This window comes from Ostrinia nubilalis, chromosome 22, assembly GCF_963855985.1.
Source record: "Ostrinia nubilalis chromosome 22, ilOstNubi1.1, whole genome shotgun sequence".
In the NCBI taxonomy this organism is placed as follows: domain Eukaryota; kingdom Metazoa; phylum Arthropoda; class Insecta; order Lepidoptera; family Crambidae; genus Ostrinia; species Ostrinia nubilalis.
The window spans coordinates 1,181,655-1,206,606 of record NC_087109.1 but is presented as its reverse complement, the minus strand read 5'-3'; the positions used below and the strand labels follow the sequence as shown (position 1 = coordinate 1,206,606).

General features: G+C 40.5%; 2 protein-coding genes across 2 annotated transcripts in view; both read right to left on the bottom strand.

The window, feature by feature from the left end:
- Positions 1-4,274: 4,274 nt before the first annotated feature.
- Positions 4,275-6,948, bottom strand: LOC135083008 (uncharacterized). Its single transcript, XM_063977771.1, has 9 exons — positions 6,919-6,948; positions 6,701-6,793; positions 6,574-6,666; positions 6,447-6,539; positions 6,320-6,412; positions 6,193-6,285; positions 6,066-6,158; positions 4,818-4,929; positions 4,275-4,360 (listed from the first exon to the last, which is right to left on the bottom strand). The coding sequence occupies exons 1-9, from the start codon at positions 6,946-6,948 to the stop codon at positions 4,275-4,277; spliced, it is 786 nt and encodes a 261-aa protein (XP_063833841.1).
- The window catches only part of LOC135083007 (uncharacterized), a 167,345-nt gene continuing 148,575 nt past the window's right edge, over positions 6,183-24,952 (bottom strand). Inside the window, exons 9-17 of the mRNA XM_063977769.1 lie at positions 20,503-20,617; positions 17,832-17,951; positions 17,033-17,263; positions 15,800-15,906; positions 14,621-14,739; positions 13,443-13,531; positions 12,610-12,727; positions 9,637-9,734; positions 6,183-7,350 (exon numbers count right to left, since the gene is read on the bottom strand). Coding sequence (XP_063833839.1) covers positions 6,951-7,350; positions 9,637-9,734; positions 12,610-12,727; positions 13,443-13,531; positions 14,621-14,739; positions 15,800-15,906; positions 17,033-17,263; positions 17,832-17,951; positions 20,503-20,617 — 1,397 coding nt within the window. The 3' untranslated portion in view covers positions 6,183-6,950. The remainder of the gene's footprint in view (positions 7,351-9,636; positions 9,735-12,609; positions 12,728-13,442; positions 13,532-14,620; positions 14,740-15,799; positions 15,907-17,032; positions 17,264-17,831; positions 17,952-20,502; positions 20,618-24,952) is intronic.

The window sequence follows — 24,952 nt, the reverse complement described above, 5'->3', positions numbered from 1 at the left end:
TTGAAATGTTCTGTCTCATCCAACATTTTGTCAAATTGATGTCACAAGTACACCAAGACAGTTCAAGCGAGCATTAATTCATAGTAATGATTAAAATTGAAATCAGGACCGCATTTCAGTTATCTAAACAATAAAAAGGCTTAACTTGAAGCTCTTTCCATTTTCATAGTACGTGTACGAAGTGAACGCCGGAAAAACACCGGCGTCGTCAATTAACCGGCGTGGATTGTTCGGCGGCGACTCGGCGGGGGACATCCAATCGGCGCGCCTATTGTCTATTGCCAGCTTGCAAGCGGACGCGGTGTGGTACGTAGCGGAGAAGTTGATACATTGTACTGGTTGACAACACAAACTTATTCCAATTGTAACAAAGACGTGTCATGAACTATTTGACGCTGATTCTAAGTCCTAAATCATTGTACCGGTAGCATAAAGTATGAATCTGAACTTCACTGTACGCAACAGTGCTGCATTGCTGTGTAATTCGAAATGTCATCTTGCGTTAACGTAGTGGGGTGACAATACCGCGCATTGCGTAATGTATTGCTGCCGCTACATTGGTACCTAGCTCGGAATGTAATATCATAAAACTTAATTTAATTTACAGCGAATAGGCAAGTATTATTAAACAGAAATCTCACCTGACGTAAAGTCTACGACGCATCGACTTTCAAGGCGTCTAACTGACACTTTAACCTTTTAACTCTTCAGGGTCACGCGCCCGCTCTCAGTGGAGCCACGGCCTATCCCCGACCCCGCAAATGGCTTTCCAATAATCCCGGCTTCGGCTCCCGTTGTCGCCTCGGGGAGTCCCGATGCTCTTACCGGGAGTTAATCTTTGTAATGTATACCAAAACCAACAGGAGGGATGGAGGTGTTTTGTTTTAGGATTTACTATCGATATCATTTCGGAGTTCTATTGCTAAGAAAAAAGAAAGAAAGAAAAAATATTTATTTGAAAAAAGGGAGACAAATTAGTTTAGGGTTCGTTTATGGCAAAACTTTAAAGACATATCACGTCAAGTACAGTTACAGTATCTGTCTTCTCTCTACTTCAAAATCTAATAAATGGAATACTTATATTTAAAAAAATTAAGAATATCTAAGTTATAAAAAGGTTAGATGCCCGCTTTAAGCTTTGGTTGATAAGCCAACAAAGCTTTTGGGATGAAAATGTATAAAAAATCTAAAAAGGTGGTCCCATGGCGCCACTGTGATCGGAAATTGACATTTTTTATTTGAAAGAATTCGTATCCAGCAAATATTGCGAATCGCCAAAAACTAAGCACTTCAAAATTGAGCTCCGCTATAACATCCCCATAGTAAAACGAACCCTATAGGCATCTAATTGCACTCAAATTAGATTGTCGTCGCGCCCACTCGTTCGGCGTCCATTTTGCGAGTGACGCGACAACGGCAAACACAATAAACCGTGGCGAATCAATTGCGATGGCGCGCGGTGACGTCACGCGGGGACAGGGGGTGAAATGGAGCGATTTATTTATTTATTTATTTTATTTATTTATTATTCATTATTGAGCAATTACATATTTGATCCAAATAGCGTCCTAAATCCTCTTTAGGTTTGTCTAGACACTATTGTTCTCTATACAAATAAAAACAAACGATTGATGGCCGGGTGAGTTAGAGGACGTGCTTAAAAGGATATGACACGAGTGTTCTATATTTTCCTAGTAGATAATAACTGTCTATTTCAATAAATATAAATTATTTTTGAACGTGTATTTTCTTAATTTCGCTCAGTTGGCAAGGAAACTCTCATTGAAGAAGCAATTGACCAAAAAACACTAAGGCTGAGTTGCACCACCTAACTTTGACCGTAACTATTACGGTAACCGGTGCTTTTTGTATGGAGTTTGACAGATTTTTGACGTTTGTCAAAGTTAAAGTAAGATGGTGCAACCCACCCTAAGCAAAGTCACAGTGTGTTTCAATTATGAAACCAACATATGGCGCTGTGTAGTCATCGCAGTTTTTGGCACGAGAAGATTTATGCTAAGTTTTCCCAATGAAGAATGTTCACTAATTTTGTTTTTTAGCTTTCTGTATTCTCTGTTAAAAATAAAAAATACACGTGAAAGAATTATTTCGATACGTCAATTAGTTTCCAAGATATTGAATTTTAAAAGTGCGGGCGGCGGCCGGCCCGCCATTTTATGCGCGTGACGTCATATTACAGTGACTGGCTCATATTTGTATGGGTGGAATCTTGCAAGCTGAATTAAGACCCACTTCCAGGCAACCGATTAAGCTGAAATTTCGCAAACACATGTGATTTGGATGACCATGCAATATTATGATGACATGGAGCTGATCTGATGATGGAGCTGGAAGGTGGCCATAGGAACTCTATAATAAAACGACTTAAATCCATCGAGTTTGGGTTCGTTCGTTTTGTATTGACGAGTACTTTAATTCTATATAGTAATCAGGGTCTAATGATGGAGCTGGAAGGTAATTCGCAATAAAACGACACAATCGCATCAAGTTTGGGTTTGGTTCAATTTTAATTTCTGTGATGGGTCTGGGTGTTAATATGTATAATAAGTTTGTATTAACAAAAAAAAATGTGTTTAAGTATGTTTATATCCGTTTTCTAGTGAGCGGATACTGTGAATGTACGTCACGCGGGGTCACGTGACCGTCGGCGGCACTCAATATTTAAGGGAACTTTGAATGCCTATAAAATCATAACTACTGGGTATTTTTGAATGAAATAAAAACTAATGTATTTGTAAATGTAAAAGCCTAATTGTAACATAGGTTTCAAGTGATTTTGCATACCTAGTAACATTCTCAATTATTAAGCTTAAAAGATTTAAACAATTCTACTAAAAACATTGTTATTACAAATTGATATTGTGCTGTGTACTATCCTTAAATAAATAAATAAGATTTTTCACCAAAAATCGCTACCGCTTATGAAATGCACCAACCGCCAACCGATACACAATCTATGCCCGATACGAATACGTTGTGATACCCCGGCTTACTCTCATAATATTAGACCCTCGATATCCAAACGTCATTTCTCGCACCGTCATCACAATATCAACCTTACAGCCTTGGCACAGAGTTCATAATTTCAACAGAAAGTTACACGGGTATTGGAAATATCAGCATATTGTATTTGGGCGATGTTATGGGGACGGATTTATTTTCGGCTTTGTTTAGAAAATGTTGTATTCCGGTTGCCTGCGATTTGTATATTTATTGAGATATTGGCTTAGCTGGGATAAATAATAACATATGCATGGAAAGACGTATAGGGAACCAAACTTAATAAGACGACGTTTCAGAGCTTTTCTGGATTTTTAACCAAGATACTAAGTTACCTTATTTATTTTGTCATTTCAAAAGTTAAATATAATGAAAATAGCAGTGTATGTACTTAGATAAGGTAATAAATGTGCGATGTAGGTATAACGTTATCTGGTACAACACTTATAATGGCCTAATGCCAAGTGCCTACAAAATGTATACCTAAAGTTAGATACCGAAAGATTCTTTAATTTTACTGTAACAATCACTATTGAAATTCTGTTGGAAAATAAATTAAATGTTACCAAAGTAACAATTTTTGAAAATAAAGATTAAAATATTTTATTTCAAGTAAAACGAATGTTATGAGGATCAATTTGATTCCAGAAGACCTCCTAGCAGGGAATGAACTCTTGCTGCAACTTATATGTGTATAGCGAAGCTAACAAAGATAAAACCTCTAAAACATCTCGGACACAATACAATATCTTAAGCTTATCTGTGATCAAATCCCGTACTTTGCACAACAGGCCTCCTTGATCAAAAATCAATATAAACAAAGTTTCCCGCGAGTCTTCGAGTTGAGTGAACCCTGGAGGCGCCACGCTACGTGCACCGCATACTGAGCACACTTGACGCCTGCGGTTGCCTAGCAACGGATGGGGGATAGAATACTTAGGGAACAGATGCGACACTTGTTTGATGTTTGCTTTAGACATTCATTAATTTATAAAAGACGGTAATTAGTTCTTAACCTTGCAAATGATGATGATCTTACAAAAATAATGAGTGAGACTTAGATATAAAGACATAAAATAAAATGAACCCGATCTGTGTGGTCTTTTGGAAACGTTGTGATATGGCATCACAAATCCGTATCTCCCTTAGCTTTAGGTAGAAAAGGTCCGAAAATATTTCTGGAAAAACTAAAAAAAGAAACAGTTCCTTTAAGAATCCCGCGCCTTTTAGGCAGAAACTGTTTGTATAAAAGTCTAATCAGTCTTTTTATTCTTTGGCAAACGACGGGGCGGGTAAGGAGGTCCCATCCACAGGTGGTTACCCTTCGACCCTATCCTCGCTGTTTAAATATGAATTGTATTATCTACAAAGAAACCAAATTTTCCGGATTGATTTTCGTCGCTTTGGAAACGTTCGTAAGGCGAATTGATTTTGGATTTTTACATTTCAAAGCTAATTCACCAATGGTTGCGTAATTTTTAGAATATGTTATTCCGTTCGTATTTAGATGATTATTAAGATGAAAATATCTACAATTTCTCGAGGACTTACTTAATGCTACACATAATAAATATGAAAATACAGAAAAATTGTCATTGGTTATTGGCATGTGCCACTACTTTTTTACATACTAGTCGTAAATACCATCGCTGATCACTAACTAGTCGCAGTAGCGTTGCTTTTGTACAATTAGCAACCGGTTGCTATTTTGCTACTAAGACTGCCGGCCTAGCACCAGCGACCGGGGGATATGCGTTGTGTGATTGCGTTAAAACAATCTAATTATCGTCACTGACCTGGATCGGGCTTGTCGAGCTTGGGCGGCGGGCGGCGCGCGTCGGGCAGCGCGCTCGCCTTGGGGCTGTTGCGCTTGCTCGAGCTCCGGCTCAGCACCAGCGATTGGGGGATCTGTGGAAATAGCACTGAGTAAGACAGAATACTAATCTGTGTTGTTATGGTTATCTCTGTTTTGTGCACCAAATAAAATGACACGCGGGCGGTCTTTGTGTTCATCTCGCCGACTAACGCCCGATTCCCATAATTATTCAATCCTTGTCCAAATCCGGATTACAACTGTCAAATTGAATTCAGTTTTAGATTATATTTCCAAAATTTTCGATGCATTTACACTTTAATATTGTTTAAATAGTCTTATATAAACAATATAAAAATGTAAAAACATCAAAAACCGCAGTTATTTTGGCCAAAAACATATTAAAATTTGACAGTTGACAATCCAAATCCGTATAATTTGGATTAGGATTGAATATAGAAATCTAGCATAAAAGACGTTCACAACTGGATAATGAACCTCCCTGGAAGATATTCCCACAAAGATTTAGCCCTGTGACCTTCACCAGATTGTCAGTCCACTGAATAGGAAGCCTGACTACGGTCCGCTACTTGAGAACTTTTCTGTCCCAACAGCCTTCAGTTCTGCGAGCTGATACCACGTCGGACGTCCACTAACTGAACATAGGCCTCTCCCCAATTACCTCCATATTTTTTTTACCTCCGGCTGAATTTCTGGAGTTTCGGTTTTCGATAGATAAATTATATTGAATAGTTTATTGGTATACCGGTAGGTAGCGGCCTGCATCCAGCTTCTTCCTGTCCCCGCACTTGCCTGTACGTGGGATCCATTCCATAACCTTGCTATCCCACAGGTCGTCAGGGTACGTGCCTTGCCCAACATTGTATGTTATAGTAATCGCTGTATGGTTACCAGTTAGTTGCTAATTGTTCTTATGATAGGCCCCCTTAATTGATATTTATTGTTCGTGGTGCATAATTTTTTCTTAAACCTTTGTTTGTCACCTGTCATCCGCTTTGCAATGGAGGGAAGTCGAACCTTAATTTCGAACTCCTCCTATGTTCTTCTGATTAATTTCGTTGCGGGTCCAACGACAGTTTAACTTTCCCCCGGGACACACTTGACCTTCATTGGTTGGGTTTTTATGGCGGTCAAGCTGCAGATGCTGGCTACACAGGAGATGCAGTGGTGGGAACGAGAGGTGGGAATAGTCCCGACTTTGTATGGTTACCAGCTTGTCGGAGCGGTCGCCGGACGGCAGGCGCGCGATGGTGACGTCGGCGGAGTCCTCGGGCGGCGGCGGCTGCTGCAGCCAGTTGTACTGCTGTATGTAAGATATTGAACAGCTGCATGGTTACCAGCTTGTCGGAGCGGTCGCCGGACGGCAGGCGCGCGATGGTGACGTCGGCGGAGTCCTCGGGCGGCGGCGGCTGCTGCAGCCAGTTGTACTGCTGTATGTAAGATATTGAACAGCTGCATGGTTACCAGCTTGTCGGAGCGGTCGCCGGACGGCAGGCGCGCGATGGTGACGTCGGCGGAGTCCTCGGGCGGCGGCGGCTGCTGCAGCCAGTTGTACTGCTGTATGTAAGATATTGAACAGCTGCATGGTTACCAGCTTGTCGGAGCGGTCGCCGGACGGCAGGCGCGCGATGGTGACGTCGGCGGAGTCCTCGGGCGGCGGCGGCTGCTGCAGCCAGTTGTACTGCTGTATGTAAGATATTGAACAGCTGCATGGTTACCAGCTTGTCGGAGCGGTCGCCGGACGGCAGGCGCGCGATGGTGACGTCGGCGGAGTCCTCGGGCGGCGGCGGCTGCTGCAGCCAGTTGTACTGCTGTATGTAAGATATTGAACAGCTGCATGGTTACCAGCTTGTCGGAGCGGTCGCCGGACGGCAGGCGCGCGATGGTGACGTCGGCGGAGTCCTCGGGCGGCGGCGGCTGCTGCAGCCAGTTGTACTGCTGTATGTAAGATATTGAACAGCTGCATGGTTACCAGCTTGTCGGAGCGGTCGCCGGACGGCAGGCGCGCGATGGTGACGTCGGCGGAGTCCTCGGGCGGCGGCGGCTGCTGCAGCCAGTTGTACTGCTGTATGTAAGATATTGAACAGCTGCATGGTTACCAGCTTGTCGGAGCGGTCGCCGGACGGCAGGCGCGCGATGGTGACGTCGGCGGAGTCCTCGGGCGGCGGCGGCTGCTGCAGCCAGTTGTACTGCTGTATGTAAGATATTGAACAGCTGCATGGTTACCAGCTTGTCGGAGCGGTCGCCGGACGGCAGGCGCGCGATGGTGACGTCGGCGGAGTCCTCGGGCGGCGGCGGCTGCTGCAGCCAGTTGTACTGCTGTATGTAAGATATTGAACAGCTGCATGGTTACCAGCTTGTCGGAGCGGTCGCCGGACGGCAGGCGCGCGATGGTGACGTCGGCGGAGTCCTCGGGCGGCGGCGGCTGCTGCAGCCAGTTGTACTCGCGCTTCTCCACCGGCACGCCGCGCCGCTCGTAGTCTTGCGCTTGCGTTCTACGGGGACGGGTGGGAACTTACATTTGGGACTTTATTCCGTTACGGGTAAAGTTTAAAATGGCAACGTAGCGTACAGGCTGATTTTACACGTATTATGTAAATAAGGGAGATATAGAAGACCCACGCTGAACTGTCCCACCAAACTCAATGACAAGGGGGCGCTACCATCGTTCAACTATATGGTTTCCAACATGGCAAAAATCGGAACCAGCGATCCGGTATTGACGGTGGCGCCCCACTGTCAATGTCATGGATAGGACAGTTCAGTATTTTGGAACTATAGCTAAATTTTTCGGGTTACATGGTGGGAGGAGCTTGTCACTTGACACGTTTTGACAAGCAGTCCAAACGTCAACCTCTCTACTATGTTTGGACATAAAATTAAGTTAAAATTTAATTCCGATGCAACGTGATCACGTAAAATTAAATTAAAATTTAGTTACCTACTTAATACGTGTAAATTAGCCTTAGAGTAGTGACGACTGGCATATACGGCAAAAACAAAAGACGATCGCCTGTCATAGAAAGGTTGAGGGAGAGAAGACGAATGAAACACTTGTGTGACGACAAAAACCACGATAGCCAAACGGTGAAGGGGTCGGACTGGCCGACTCGTGATCCGGGGAATGCGGGTTCGGTCAGTAATTTTACTAATAATCTTTTTAAAAAGGAATAAAAACGATGATCAAGCATTTGGATAGTTGGGGTTTATCAGTAAAAACAAAACAAAAGGCGATCGCTTGTCTAATGCCTACGCTAAAACTTGAACGGATACTTACGGCCGAATACTGAAACACTACTCAAATCTGTCACTCAGCTGACGGGCTCCTAAATTTAAGTATCCTTCAATTTTAAATGGTATTCTCAAACGCCACTCAACGGATTTGAAGCCGTGATCAGCTAAGCAGCTCTCAAATGTTTACATAATGGCAACATTTACCAAAAAAAGTATGTTTTCATTTACACAAATGATAACTTTACGTTTTTTATCCATTACACGCAGCATCGTTTGGTTATGTATTGTCTTTTATGAATATACTCAATCAACTTAACATACAACAGTTTATTTTTAGTTTCTATTATATATAAATCTCGTTTTATCATATAAAAAAATTAATGCTTGCATTTTTATTTAATTACAAAAATAATTTTAAAGGTGATACTTTTTATTGTTGAAATCTATTAAGTGGCGATCGTGGACCGAAACGTAACCACAATTGACATTTATCATTGTTGACAGAGCATCAAATTGACAAATCAACAACTCTTGGAAATGCTGCTATGCGATGTCCCCTCTTCAGAAATAGGCATGTTTATGTAAAGCGATTTCATAGCAACTATTTGGTTGTTACTTCGTGCACTATACGATACGATACGTGCACAGTTGGCTGTTAGATGTGGAAGATATCACCTAGTACACGTTCATAACTTCCCGTTGCGTAGAACAGTAGGGTTATAATAAGTATTTGGTCCACTGGTTGTATGGCGTTTGGTGAGGGGTTTCAAAGAGCTTCCAAATTATGAATCCAGAAACAACACCGTTTCTTTAGAGACGCGGAACCTCGCTCGGAATTGCATGTCATTATAATAATATTTTTCAATAGCGTTCAGCCTTATTGCGTTCCTGCCACAGGTTCCTGCGATTAGATCTAGGTATTTCCTCGAGGCTCGAAAGAAACGATAACGACGACACACATTATTTACCACTATTTAGGTCGATTTAGGTATAAGAATAGGATTTAAGATACCGCGCAAGCACTCTCAAATTTAACAGCTGCTTAAGACGATTTGACAGTTGTTTGAGTAATGCTTAGCGTTGAATGGCGTTTCAGTATGCGAAAATTCTATTGAGTGGTGTTTGAGTGCAACTTAATTTGAGAGGTGCTTAAAAATTGAGAACTGCTCAGATATTGTTTTGAGTATGCGAAATGTAAGTTTAGAAGCTGCTTAACTATTTGAGAAGCCGTCAAATATTTAAATGGCGTTTCAGTATTCGGCCGTTAGGTAATCAACTTTGTGGTAAATCAACAATATTCCCAGTGCGCTGTTCATACTATTTTTCGATACATACACGCATGCCTGCGACCCTACAAGTTTTAGCGTAAGCCCTGCGTAGGGATGAAGTTGTTTAAAGAAATAATCAGTTTTTTTTATGATATCAATAGATGAATGACTGAAAGGAGAAACAATACATATAAGTTATTTAAAAATTACTATAAAAAATATCGACAACTAATTCAGATTATTATTAGAAAAGGAAGAGCTAAAACTACTCCAACTTACCTTAAACTTTCATAACAGTCTAAACATACTACGGCGTAGTCGCCATTTTCTAATAATAACGAATTTTCAGTCCGCCTTTGCACTAAAAATGGGAATTCCTGGAACAAACAACATATTGTTTGACTGTGTAACTTAAATACAAATGGCATATTAAGATAAATAGTAGATATGCACGGAAATTCGTTTTACATTTAGTATTATTTCGGCAGCTTTTACTGAACTTCGACTCTAACCGAATTTTGGTTAGTTCTGCCGCAATTAAATAGCTTAAATTAATTTAAATAAGACAGAAAAATCAAAAGAAAATTAATTTTAAATGAAATCTAAATTAAATGATGATTTCGAAGTAAATTCGGCGCCTATTTAAACCGAATATTCGTCCGAATGCGATATTCGGTAGGACCCACATTTAGTGCTGAATGTGTCCTTTACGTAAAGCCTGGTCCGTGAGCACGTAGAATCCCGTCCAATGACCCCAAGCTGTTCATTAATCTAAGATCCCGCTATACAAGGACCTTCACCGAGATGCTTATTTGATGAAACATATTTTATATTCAATTTAACATGTCAATAATTATATTGCTTAAGGGTTGCCTAATAAATTTCAGTCCAGGATATGATTAAATAATCATTCAAAAAAGTTTTATTTTTAAATATTTCATCGGTTTGATTATTAAACAAACTCCATACCAATCGAAAGTATGAAGCCCATAGAATATGCAAACGTTAGGTTGCCTATTCTTTTCCAGTCATAACTCTCGGGTTGCCAGGTATAAACAGGTAAATTGATAGAGCATTTTGCATCGGTCTGATAATTTAATCAAATATAAATGAAAATAAAGATTATTTCATTATGAACACGGTGGTATAGGGTTGCCTGCGAAAAATCAGTCCTGAATGACGGTTGTCGAATTTTGTAAAGTGAAATTAAAACTGAAAGGTGACATTTTTCGAGTAGTTGGCAACATTTGGGAAAGACGAGTTGTATGAGGCGTTTGTGTGTCTTGTCAAGAGGTGTCGCTTGGGTGAAGAAATTTCTCCAGTGTTGCCATGCTTTCGGAGATTTGGTCCAAAAATGTCGAAAGTGGAAATAACGACTTCCGGTCAAAAATTTGGATGACGCCTCCTGCAAAAGGGTCGTACAAATGACATTTGACCATTTTCATCTCGATCACCTGGCAACACTTGCAGCTATGGGGAAAAGCATTTTTTTTCGACATGGGTGTCTTTAAAGTTAAGGACGGACAGAAGGAGATATGGCAGAAAAAAACCAAAAATGGGGTTTGGTCGGTTATACAACCCAGATTATGGGAAAAATCCGAAAATTCAGAAAATCAAGATGGCGACCGAGTGAGCGGTCATTTTGTAAAAAGTTTCAGATTTCTGATTTTTCAAATGCATTTTTTGGGCAGTTGGCAACATTTGGGAAACTCGAGTTGTATAGAGCGATTACGTAGTTTGCTAAGGAGTATCGTTTGGAAAAACAACATTTTCCAGTGTTGCCATACTTTGAAAGATTTGGTCAAAACATGTAAAAAATGGAAATAACGACTTTTGGTCCAAAATTTGGATGACGCCTCCTGCAAATAGGTCAAACTAATGACATTTGACTATTTTTATCTCGATTACCTGGCAACACTGGCAGTTACGGGGCCACAAAATTTTGGGACTTGGGTGGTTTTAAGGAATTGTTTCACGGGATTGGTTTAAGTTAGAAAAAAAGTAAAAATGGGTTTCGGCGCGGAAAATGGTCTAGATTAAGCGAAAAATGCAATAAGTATGGCAACACTGGAAAATGTTGTTTTTCCAAACGATACTCCTTAGCAAACTACGTAATCGCTCTATACAACTCGAGTTTCCCAAATGTTGCCAACTGCCCAAAAAATGCATTTGAAAAATCAGAAATCTGAAACTTTTTACAAAATGGCCGCTCACTCGGTCGCCATCTTGATTTTCTGAATTTTCGGATTTTTCCCATAATTTGGGTCGTATAACCGACCAAACCCCATTTTTGGATTTTTTCTGCCATATCTCCTTCTGTCCGTCCTTAACTTTAAAGACACCCATGTCGAAAAAAAATACTTTTCCCCATAGCTGCAAGTGTTGCCAGGTGATCGAGATGAAAATGGTCAAATGTCATTTGTACGACCCTTAATTTGCAGGAGGCGTCGACCAAATTTTTGACCGGAAGTCGTTATTTCCACTTTCGACATTTTTGGACCAAATCTCCGAAAGCATGGCAACACTGGAGAAATTTCTTCACCCAAGCGACACCTCTTGACAAGACACACAAACGCCTCATACAACTCGTCTTTCCCAAATGTTGCCAACTACTCGAAAAATGTCACCTTTCAGTTTTAATTTCACTTTACAAAATTCGACAACCGTCATTCAGGACTGATTTTTCACAGGCAACCCTATACCACCGTGTTCATAATGAAATAATCTTTATTTTCATTTATATTTGATTAAATTATCAGACCGATGCAAAATGCTCTATCAATTTACCTGTTCATACCTGGCAACCCGAGAGTTATGACTGGAAAAGAATAGGCAACCTAACGTTTGCATATTCTATGGGCTTCATACTTTCGATTGGTATGGAGTTTGTTTAATAATCAAACCGATGAAATATTTAAAAATAAAACTTTTTTTAATGATTAATTAATCATATCCTGGACTGAAATTTATTAGGCAACCCTTAAGCAATATAATTATTGACATGTTAAATTGAATATAAAATATGTTTCATCAAATAAGCATCTCGGTGAAGGTCGTTGTATAGCGGGATCTTATACTATAAGTATGTTGCTGTCGCGCTCGCACACTCACTGCGGGCGCCCGTCGCACAGTCGCGACAGCAATATAATTACGCGAGAGCGATAAGGATGGGTAGCTTGGGGTCATTGGACGGGATTCTACGTGCTCACGGACCAGGCTTTAGTTGTAATAAAGGCTAAATTATGTGGGTACCTTGATAGGTAGCGCTCGCACTCGCTTTCTGTAGGTCTTGATTCCACACAGATGGCAGTGATAGTCGTGCGTGTTGTACGCTCGCCTCTCGGGTGGGTAGCCGCCTAATGACTCGTACCTGAGAAAAAATATTTATATTTAAAGAAGATTAACGTAAAATAATGTATTGGAAGGAAATGGGAGCAAAAACACGGTCCTTTAACAAGATGGCGGCACGCCAGCGCCACAAAATCAGAGTCTAAAACGAGCTCGGCGTTTTTTTTTTATGCATAACAACGCAGGTATTTATTTTGACCACAATCGCACCTGATGTTAAGTGAGATGCAGTCTAGGATGGTACATATCTGTCCTGTAAGTGCCTATTCACTCTCGTGTTTATCTCTGTTCAATATAACCGTGCCACAGTAATATTGGTCTGAGAAAGCTCTCAGCGAGAAAACTTCGCACATAGAACTGAGCGTTTGATAGCCCCTCATTAAAGAGTCCCATAATGGTTATAAGACCGTATATCGTAACGCGTTTCATCCGCAAAAAAAATCCCTTGCTGGCTTACATTTCACATAATGTCTTGAATAAATAAAAATAATAGAAGAGAGAGAATGAATAAAAAATAGTAAATAAATAGAATAGAATAGAATAGAAAACTTTTTATTTGCAAGAAAGGTATACAAGCAGGCAAGACAGATTAAAACAGAGAGAAATAAACAAGTGGACAATTAACTGCTTGTGCCCCTCTGACAAAAAGGCACCCGCTCAGCGTACATCAAGACCGCCAGGGCTTGTCTTGAAACTGACTTGGCCCAAATATATGTATAATCAAACGAATAACTCACCTTCGCCACTGACTTAGTAACGAGTGGTAACAGAATGTACAGACTAGTGCGGAACCGTTTTCCCGTAACTGTTCCGCGTTTGGATGGCTCTGGAAACAAGAAACAAATATGATTAGTACAGTAACAGACGTCAATAAATGCAATCTTCTCTGTTCTGGTTAAGGGGTTATAAATAAAAGTACTAAAGCCTGGTCCGTGAGCACGTAGAATCCCGTCCAATGACCCCAAGCTACCCATCCCTATCGCTCGCGCGTAATTATGTTGCTGTCGCGCTCGCACACTCACTGCGGGCGCCCGTCGCACAGTCGCGATAGCAACATAATTACGCGCGAGCGATAAGGATGGGTAGCTTGGGGTCATTGGACGGGATTCTACGTGCTCACGGACCAGGCTTTATAAGGATTCTGTCCCGTCTGAAAGGAGTAGGAGTTCTTGTTCTCAAATTCCACATAGTGTTACTGCATTGTATATGGTATTGTTGCTATTGTAGAGAAAAACAGTTGCATTTGAGCATCAGTATTTTCCAGCCTCCTTTTCTGGGGGCGTAGGGTGTTCACGTCAATCTCACTCGACGTCGACTGCGTAAAAAAGTGACATTAAATGTATGACGGATTGTACAGCGCCCCTAGCAGAAACTTTCAAGAACTAAAATCTTCATACATTTTTTAACGCGCTCACTAATGAGAACGTTTGATGTAAACTCACACTAAGCCCTCAGGACTATATTCTACACTGGTGCCAACTAGTGAGTCGTAATACTGTAGCCCTCAGTACCTCTAGCATGAACAACTTTCGTCTTCGAATCGTTTGCGTATTCGATAAAATTCGATACTCAATCTTCTCCCGCAACTCGAAAGTTTTTGGTGCTAGCCGTACAGTACGACTAGCACGAAAAACTTTCGAGTTCAAATCGTTTGCGTATTCGAATCGCCATCAAAAGATTTAGTACGAAAACTACAACAGCGCCCTTGTGAACGTGTCGTAAAGTGAACTTAGTTTGACAAATGGTCGCACGAAACTTATTTCGAGAATCAAAATTGTCACGTTATCGTTTAATTCGAAGGTTGAGTATCGAATTTTATCGAATACGCAAACGATCCGAAGACGAAAGTTGTTCATGCTAGAGGTATAGTTTGTAAGCTTGGGGAGACTGGGGAGAGAATGGGTGACATTGTTACCTGGTGAGTAAGGAGGCAGGGGAAGTAGGGCGCGTTGCCCTGCGGCTGGCCGTACAGGATGCGCGCCAACGTGAAGTCCGAGTGCAGTCCGCACAGGAAGCAGTATATTGACGTGCACGCTGCAACAAAAGGAACCTTATTAATGGATAGATAGCGCCTTATTTGCTTACAGAAGACACGTACAAATTCCGGTCGCCGAGCAGATAGAATTTCGTCCAATGACCCCAAGCTACACCCATTCTTATCGCTCGCGCGTAATTAGATAAAGTACCAAAGGTAAGTCAGGAAGCAGTATATTGACGTGCATGCTGCAACAAAGTGAGCCTTATTGATACGTAGATAGAACATTTATTTGCCTACACAATACACGTGCAGACAGAAAGTGCCGAAGGTAAGGTAAACACTGAATATCCGGGGTTCCCAAAGTGTGCGCCGTAGAAATTTCGTATTGTAGATAGATGTTTAATTAACCTAACTACTATCAACTATCATTATAGGTGATTTCTTTCGACTTTATCTTTCGAAAGTGTAGGGCGCCGTGACAAAATACTAGTGACTGCGCTGTGGGATGAAAAATATTGGGAAAACTCTATATGACCCTGCACCTCAAAGCAAAGAAAATTCATCTGTATCAAAACGCATTAAAGACATTAGTAGTATTTACACAATCGATCAATTCACTCTCGTATCAATAAGCAAGGTCGGAGCACTACTTTGTAATGAGATATCAATAAGTGAACTTATGATAGACACTCGAAATTTCGAGTATACTTGCAAGTTTCAACACTTTCCACGTATTATCAGAATATTTTTAAACTTATTTGCTTGTTTTATGCCCGTTTTCACCATCGATCCCTTATTTTTAAGTGACCCCTATGAAAACAAAATTCCTGTTATGTGTTACCACAAGGGTCACTTAAAAATTAGGGATTGATGGTGAAAACGGGCATAAGTCTAAAATCAATGAAAAGTTTGGACTTAAAATAAAATCATTGAGGGAGGCCTATGTTCAGCAGTGGACGTCCTATGGCTGAAATGATGATGTTGGTTATGGATTAGATCTTATTTTTATTTTATTTTATTCGGAAAACCAACAGCAATACAATACAAATAATGGGACCTTAAATTATGTATCTGCTTAGCCATTTATAGGTAATATATAAATCTTGATTGACTTACCACTATTACTAGCAACAGTTCTTTCTGAGGTGGTGGAGGGTGGGGTGGGTATGACTCGGTCGCCGTTCATCGACGAATTCGAAGGTAACGGCGAGGGGATATTATATCTGAAACAAAGGTAAAAAACATTGATTGAATTGCTTAAGTAACGTTGTTTACAACCCGATTGAGTTAACTGCGCACGTCGCTGAAATTTATTTATTTATAATTTAAACATCTTATAAGCTAACAGAATACAGAATGCGACTTTCCCTCACATTCACCCGCATATCTCCGCACATTCGTCGATGTGACGTCACGGCCACCAGGTGCGCAGTTAATTCGAACTGGTTTTAGGCGATGTTTCACTATGCCCACGAGGAAAAAACTTCAATAACAACAACCGGACAATGGTATTGCTGGGCCCGAAGCCGAAGCCAGAGTCAGAGTTGCGAACGAGGTCGTTGGGTTTGATTCCCATCGCAGTTAGATTTTTTCAAGTTGTTTTTTTAAAATTGCGAACGAATGTCCAAGCTAGGACAATAGCTCGCGGGTCCGGTGGATACAGTCGGGTTTTAGTGGGTAGGACCCGCCCTTCTAGCGGGGCGTGTCTCACATAACTTACTGGCGCGCCGAGCAGGCGGCAGGCGCCTCGTGCCCGCAACAAGGGCGGGTGTTAGGGTTCTTACACACGAGCAGCATTTTGCTGTCGACGCATGTAACTGCAGTCGACGTCAGAAGGCGACGGCTAGCTGTCGACATGCCGCCGCCGTGCTGTCGACGCGTTCGCGGCTGCCGCCGGCAGGTGGCGACAGCTAGCCGCCTCCGCCATTTTGAAGGTCAACTGTCAGTAGTCCAGGAGCTTACACGCACACCTAATGAGTTCCGAACAAATTGATTCGGAATTGCTAAAAAATTAGTGCTGTCAAAAACAATGAAATAATATGGAACTCGAATTTAGAAGGCTACCATAATAAAACATTAAAAAGTAGAGCATGGGCGTCGGTGTGTGTAGTCTCGTTCTCTATTCAATAACATTTCTTAAACCCACAATGACCGGTTCTTTCTCTTTCGTCGACGACGACGGAGTAAAAGCAACAATGAAATCCATTTTCAACTGGCTGGCTCCTGTACAAAGACGTACGCCGACACGGTCGTCGCAGCAAGCTGTCGACGGCTAGCTGCCGACAAGTGACGGCGACTGCGGTCGCCTTTGCTGTCGTCAATGTGCTGCTCGTGTGTAAGAGCTCTTACCTGCGGTGCTCGAGCGGCACGCGCTCGGCGTCCATGAGCTCCCACTGGCGCGCCAGGTGTCGCACGCAGCGCGAGCAGGCGAGCACGCGGCCGCCGCGGGCCGGTGGTCCGGCGCCGGCGCCGGCGGCCGCGAGGCAAGGGAAGTGCATCGCGTGCGAGTTCATGTACTCGGCGGTGGTGGACAGCCACTCCATCGACTGCTGGTGGAACAGCCCCGCGCACACGTAGCACCTGCGGTAAAAAATGTCAATCAAAAGGCTGTGTCAATTTTGTGGGACTTGTTAACAACTAGCTGTCTGCTATGATTCTGAGCTGCATATAGCAACACTGACCGCATAGCAAACTGGCAAAACGACATAAAGAATATTGTCAACGTACAAGTATTCGGCCAATGGTATTTTCCAGGCCAGAAAAGAAGGAAAAAAAAAGAAAACTGGTATAAGGAGTGAAGTGCGTCGAAAATCGCACGCAACGTTTCATCTGAATCAGTTCACTTACTAAATGAATTGGCAAGCGGAATCCCGCAAACTGTGTACATTACACGCACATTGCATATTAATTACAAAAACACTCTCCAGATAAGTTGGGATCTAAATCTACAACTAAATAAATACAAAGCACGGGCACAAAAATAAGCGTCACACATTTTATTTTATTTTTCTTTATTCAGAAAACCACAGACTAAAAAGATTTTCTAATCTAAGAAATCATCATCATTATTTCAGCCACTGAACGTCCATAGCTGAACATAGGCCTCCCCCAAGAAGATAATATACAACAACAAAGTATGAATACACACCTGAACAGTCCCATGCCATTTTCCGACACAGCCTGGCTCTGTGGACTGCTGGAGAGCGCATTTGAGGTCCGCTTGTTGGATTGACTTGAACTACTCGACTTAATATCGTACGGCTTAAACCTGAAACGGGAAATCATCGTTTACTGTCCGTCTTCAGTCCTGGGTGTCGGGTGCACGAGTCAAGTGTTTTATGGGCTATTGTAGACACTATTTCGAGAGGTAACATTTCACTAATATGGTGATGGTACGACTAGTTCACAAGTATTTTCTATATTTTTTTACTCGATCTTATTTAAATCTGTGTACAAATTGTTAAGTAATATGAATCGTACTGTCGATGCACTACATTGTAGCCGACCGCCCTGAAGAAGGCCTACGTCAGGGATGGCGAACCAATGGCACGCGTGCCATTGATGGCACGCGCCACAATATTTAGGGCACGCCCACCTATCACAAAATTCACTATAAAATAATGTGTTTTATATAAGGGCTATCGTATTTGCCCTCATCAGTTAGTGCCACTGTAGAGTCCTGTCACTCGCCAGTGGCGCCACTTGTACTATACCCCTCAGGATAGCATTAGGTGATATTTGATGGCACGTCTAAGACTATATCAAAGATTTTTTTCGGAAAAAGGGCACGTTGATACATAAAGGTTCGCCATCTCTGGCCTACGTCATTAACCAAGACAATCAGTTCAGTCTTTACTGCAGTAACACGAACTTCCTTTATCCACCAGAGGCAAATGAGGATTTGGCCTACACTCCGCACACTGGCCAGATGGGTTAGGGAAGAATGGAGTCCATATTATTATCTCCCTTAATCGCCTTTTATCGTGGATATCTATATATATAAAAGAAAGTCGTGTTAGTTACTCCACTTATAACTCAAGAACGGCTGAACCGATTTAGCTGAAAATTGTCAGGGAGGTAGTTTAGAGAAGATAGGATACTTTTTATCCCGTTCGACAGCATTCCCGTGTGACTTGACATGAAACGTCAGTCACTATAAAACGTGGTATAACAAAAAAGAATCAGACTTGGAATAACAAACCACGCGGGCGAAGCCGCGGGCGGAAAGCTAGTTTAAAATAAATAGTGCTTCAGAAACGTGGTGACTGGTTCGGTCATTGAGTTATGGTACAAAACAATGAAATAATCCTGAAAACTGATACAGAAATGACATCCACTGACATCCTAAGATCGGTTTCTTTTGTCAGCTCGTGGTCGTTGCTCTATTCCGAAGGATTTTTTATTTTGTTTATTAGGACAACCAAGAAAACAAACACGCATACATGGAAATGAATTACTATAACCACAGAATAATAATAAGTACTACCAGGCCTGTTCATCTCCGCGAGTTTACATCGAAAACAAAACACGCACGATGGCCCACCTACAGGATACTATTCGACAAGGCCTCACATACGAGCGAACATTGACTCACGCACGCGTATTCTTGTGTATGATGGAAGAAAATAAAGAAAATGGTGTACTAAATACTGTGCAGTATTTAACTACCTAAATAATAATAAAAACACAGAATGTACTTTTTTAAGTTGCCTCAAGACCTTTAAATACCTTCGCGAAGTAAAACTTCTGTACGTAGTACTTATAATTATTCTGTGGTACTACATACAGAAGTTTTACTTCGCGAAGGTATTTAAAAAAATGTATGCTCAATGTCATTAACAATATGGTGTAATTTAGCCTGTCTCAAGAGTCAAGCACCATTTTGTTGACAAACGTCAGTGATCGGCACTGCGCCGAAGCTATAGGGCTGACTTCGGTAAAATGATGTGACGTGAGGTGCCAAACTGCGGAAAATGGCGGAGGAAATACATGATTTAGCATGAATTATCATGAATAATATTAACTACTTATTTACCTCTCAGTGTCTTGAGGCAACTTAAAAAAGTACATTCTGTGTTTTTATTATTATTTAGGCAGTTAAATACTGCACAGTATTTAGTACACCATTTTCTTTATTTTCTTCCATCATACACAAGAATACGCGTGCGTGAGTCTTATTCTTCAGTTAAAAGTTATCCGACGATTGAAAAATCAGCCCTAAGTCTGTGTAAATTATTAATAAGAGTTTAATAGTATTATCACTTAAGTACTTTCAGATACATACAGCAATAAGTGAGAGTCAGACTTATTACTAACTTTATTATTTAGAATTTTCATAATTTTATTAGTACAAATAGTACGTACTTACCAATAATTACAATTAATACCGAAAAATATTAATAAAAGTGACTTTATTTTCCATAAATATGTTATGTTTGTACCACATGAAGCAATAAAGATATTATGATTATGATTATTATGATTAAATACGTTTTTTTTTTTATGTATCATTATCAAAACTAAAAATCACTACATACTAGACCAAGTAACTTTGCAATCCGGCCGGATCCGTCCGGATCCGGCCGGATTAGCGTCAATCCGGTGAAATCCGGCCGGATTCAAAATGATACCGGATTGCAATCCCTAGCTCGTATGTAAGGCCTTGTCGAATAGTATCCTGTAGGTGGGCCATCGTGCGTGTTTTGTTTTCGATGTAAACTCGCGGAGATGAACAGGCCTGCTATAACTAAAAGTGCTTAGAACTTTTTGGAATTTCAACTTTATGGTCCTGCCACAAGCGGGCTGGGTGTGGCACCGACCTAATGTTGTTGGCGTGCGAGTTGGCGTGCGCCGCGTTGGGCTCGCCGTTCTCTCCGTACGCCGGGTACTTGTGCGGGATGCTCTTGTAGCACGCCGCGCAGATCTGCACCATGCCTGCGGACAAATAAAACTCATTTATCTACGGAACGGGACTATTCCCACCTCTCGTTCCCACCACTGCAACTCCTGTGTAGCCAGGATCTACAGCTTGACCGCCACAAAAACCCAATCAATGAAGGTCAAGTTTGTCCCGGGGGAAAGTTAAACTGTCATTGGACCCGCAACGAAATTAATCAGAAGAACATAGGAGGAGTTCGAAATTAAGGTTCGACTTCCCTCCATTGCAAAGCGGATGACAGGTGACAAACAAAGGTTTAATCTACGGAAGTAGGCATTTAAAAAGCACTTTTACACGTCCCAGTATTAACACTAAAGCCCGGTCTCTAAGCACGTAGAATAGGCTAGTTTCCTAATAAAAATATGGTTTACTTTTAAGATTTTAAACTTTCGTGTTCCATTTCAACTAAAATATAGAGTCTGCTTATGACCACTGCTGCAGCGTCACAACTATGTAATTTTAAGATCAATAGTGTCTAATATTTACACACAATCATAAAATTAACATTGAATGCAATATAGAAAAACTTGACTCATGTTTAAATAATATTCACTAAGGCTGAGTTGCACCACCTAACTTTAACCGTAAGTAAAACGATAACCGGTACTTTTTGTATGTAATTTGACAGATAAGATGCAAAGTTGTTGTAGGAAAATAAATAAAGCATGTAAACAATCACAAACATCACAAAAGTCCACTCATCTCGCGTCACAGCCTACCCGAATACCCGCAATAGTATCTGTGTCATCGTTGACGTCACTCAGAAGTACCCTCATTCGTTATCTTCTAAATATTCGAGCCGTTCCAAACGTCAACAAGTTCATGCGCAAACGCATGCGGGTTCGCCCGTGAAGGTTGGTCATTGACGGACACCTGCATATAGAATGCGCCAATAGACTTCGGCAATATTGTGGATAGATGTCAATAAATCAATTCAAATAGAGTTAACGGTCTTTTGCGTGATATGTAATCTAGCAAGTAATTGAGCGACTTTGAATTTGAAAATCTTATAAAATTATCTTATTTGGGACCGGCTCTATGCGTAGAGAACTTCATCTATCGAAAGAATTTCCTCAGAACAAATTGGCCTTTGGTGGTCAAGCTGTAGAAAACTTGGTTACACAGGAGTTGCAGCGCCACACCGATCCTATCGGGGTATACCCTCTTCCTTATTACTCATCAAAAATATCGCCCTACAAGGTGGCCAGGGAGTTGACGTTCAAAGTTAAAATTTAGATTCCTTACATCAAGGTCTAAATCACCCCCATGTATGTTCTACGATTTTGCTTAGTTTATGAGATAGAGTTAATTTGTGATTTATCCCTAACTAGCTTTCCGCCCGCGGCTTCGCCCGCGTGGTTTGTTATTCCAAGTCTGATTCTTTTTTGTTATACCACGTTTTATAGTGACTGACGTTTCATGTCAAGTCACACGGGAATGCTGTCGAACGGGATAAAAAGTATCCTATGTCCTTCTCCTGGCTCTAAACTACCTCCCTGACAATTTTCAGCTAAATCGGTTCAGCCGTTCTTGAGTTATAAGTGGAGTAACTAACACGACTTTCTTTTATATACAGTGTGAGTCACGTTAAAGTGTACATATGAAAATAGATGAAACTAGACCTATTTTTGTCGACAAAAAAGAGGTCAAAACATTTTTGAGTTTTTTTTTAAATTTTTTATAGAATTTTTTTTCTTCCAATTACTTATTGTAAAGAAAACGTAATAACTTTTAAACTAAGCGGTATATCCTGATAAAATAAAAACAGTAATAATGCTAAATAACAAGCGATACTAAAAAAATACATAAAATACACAAAAAAGGCCAACAAATAATAAAAAATGATACTTTTTGAAAAAAATCTGCTTTTAAATTCGTGTTTTTTTGGTTATTTGATAAATTTCTCCAAAAAATGCCCCTATAACCGGTGGTTTTTATTACTTTGTATTACTCTCTATCGTAAAATCTTTGTAAAACCAAAAATTGCATGTCTCTATCCATATCACAACATTTGCTATGATCGTTTGAACTAAGCCTCTCCGGGCGCGCCATTCAACGCTTCGTTAACAACGAAACTGAAAATGGCTCTAGATTTGTAATTTTCATAAAGACAAGTTAGATTTCAAATAAAAACAAATGATTTCGAAGTAAAATAAGCATTTTAGTTAAAATTAAAAATTTCTCTACCTTTAGCGGAGAATAAAGTTGTGGCAGGCCTTTGTTCAAACGATCATAGCAAATGTTGTGATATGGATAGAGACATGCAATTTTTGGTTTTACAAAGATTTTACGATAGAGAGTAATACAAAGTAATAAAAACCACCTGTTATAGGGGCATTTTTTGGAGAAATGTATCAAATAAGCAAAAAAACACGAATTTAAAAGCAAAATTTTTTCAAAAAGTATCATTTTTTATTATTTGTTGGCATTTTTTGTGTATTTTATGTATTTTTTTAGTATCGCTTGTTATTTAGCATTATTACTGTTTTTATTTTATCAGGATATACCGCTTAGTTTAAAAGTTATTACGTTTTCTTTACAATAAGTAATTGGAAGAAAAAAAATTCTATAAAAAATTTAAAAAAAAACTCAAAAATTTTTTGACCTCTTTTTTGTCGATAAAAATAGGTCTAGTTTCATCTATTTTCATATGTACACTTTAACGTGACTCACACTGTATATAGACTATCACCTATGGTTGGTTTTTAATGTTTTTCTCACTCTGGAAGCTTCTCTGGCGTAAGTAAGTAAAAACAAGTGCTCGCCAACTTTTAACTTTGAACGTCAACTCCCTGGCCACCCTGTATATCTCCATTAGACAAAATGAATGATGATCCTTTTTTTAGCTTTAATGTGTCAGTAATCTCAATATCGATTTACTTATAGTGAGGTTCTATATAATCGTATATTTCAATATTATTTTGCTTCATTTGTTAGCAGGATTGCCAGTTTCTATTAGCGCAATTCTATTGTGTGAATTCCTTTACCGCGTGCATCAATTGCTATGGGAACTGTACATATATGCGATCTGACGTGCTAACAAATAAGCGATAGTCAAATTAATGCTAATGTTAATGCTTTTAGACCGTCTAGTAAGAAGAAACTTAGTTATATTGCAATTTGTTTGTTATCAATAAATACCAGTTTTTCCTTTTAGGCCCTATTCGACCAAAGTTTTATCCGATAATAACTCCTGGTATAACTGGCACATTGACAGTTTCAGTATGGGAAATATGTCAAAATGTTACGCTCACGATTTATTCTAAGATTATTATAAGTATAGATTAATATTTACTCTTGTTTGATCGAGTCCACTCCACCCTTAGTCGGACAAATACTAGCCCGATGGCATACAAAACCCATGCGGAATGATGGTATGGTAATGTGGTAGCATCTAAAACTTGTGTATAGTATATTATTTAATTATTTAAAAATATCTTGGCTCAAGAACACGATTCATAGTTTCCCCGAAGTCCCATTATTTCAAATGCACTTGTGCACACATAAAGAAATTTACACATAAATATAACAATATGTGAGGATCTAAAGCAGACTGATTTGATTTAACATATTTTTTTATGCATGACAAAGCAGGCATTTGACCGCAATCGCACCTGGTGTTAAGTGAGATGCAGTCTAGGGTGGTACATAATATCTGCCCTGTAAGATTCAACACGGCGCTGAAAATATTTCAAAACATTCTTCATTTGCATATCTTTAGTTAGTTGCACCTTGCCTTTCCGACAATCGAGACTAAATAAATAAATACCACCTATGTCATTTCTCTGTATTGTCTGAAATATGTTTTAGTAACTTAGTAACGGTTGGGGGAAGGAGAAAGTAACGTTAAAAGTTGTTCACACTACTACATCTTGGCCAATTTCGTGATCCGGGGAACGCAGGTTCGGTCCCCGCCGCCGCTCGACTATTGTGGTGAGCCCACTCGTGACACAAGCTTATTTAGCTTAGTACGAGGGGCTAACAGGACTGTTAGTATTTTGTGCAATAACATCATCATCATCATCATCATAATTTCAGCCATAGGACGTCCACTGCTGAACATAGGCCTCCCCCAATGCTTTCCATGTTGATCGATTGGTAGCGGCCTGCGTCCAGCGCTTCCCTGCTATTTTACGGTCGGTCCACCTTGTAGGTGGACGTCCCACGCTGCGTTTTCAATAACATATTGCGTGCAATAACAAATTATTGAAAATCTTTTTAAAAAATCCGCATAGTGTACTGGCTCCATAAACATCAACTTCCTCCATCAAAATCAAAAGACGTAGCAGACGAAGGACGCGGGGGGTTGGGAGGCACACTATTACATCTGG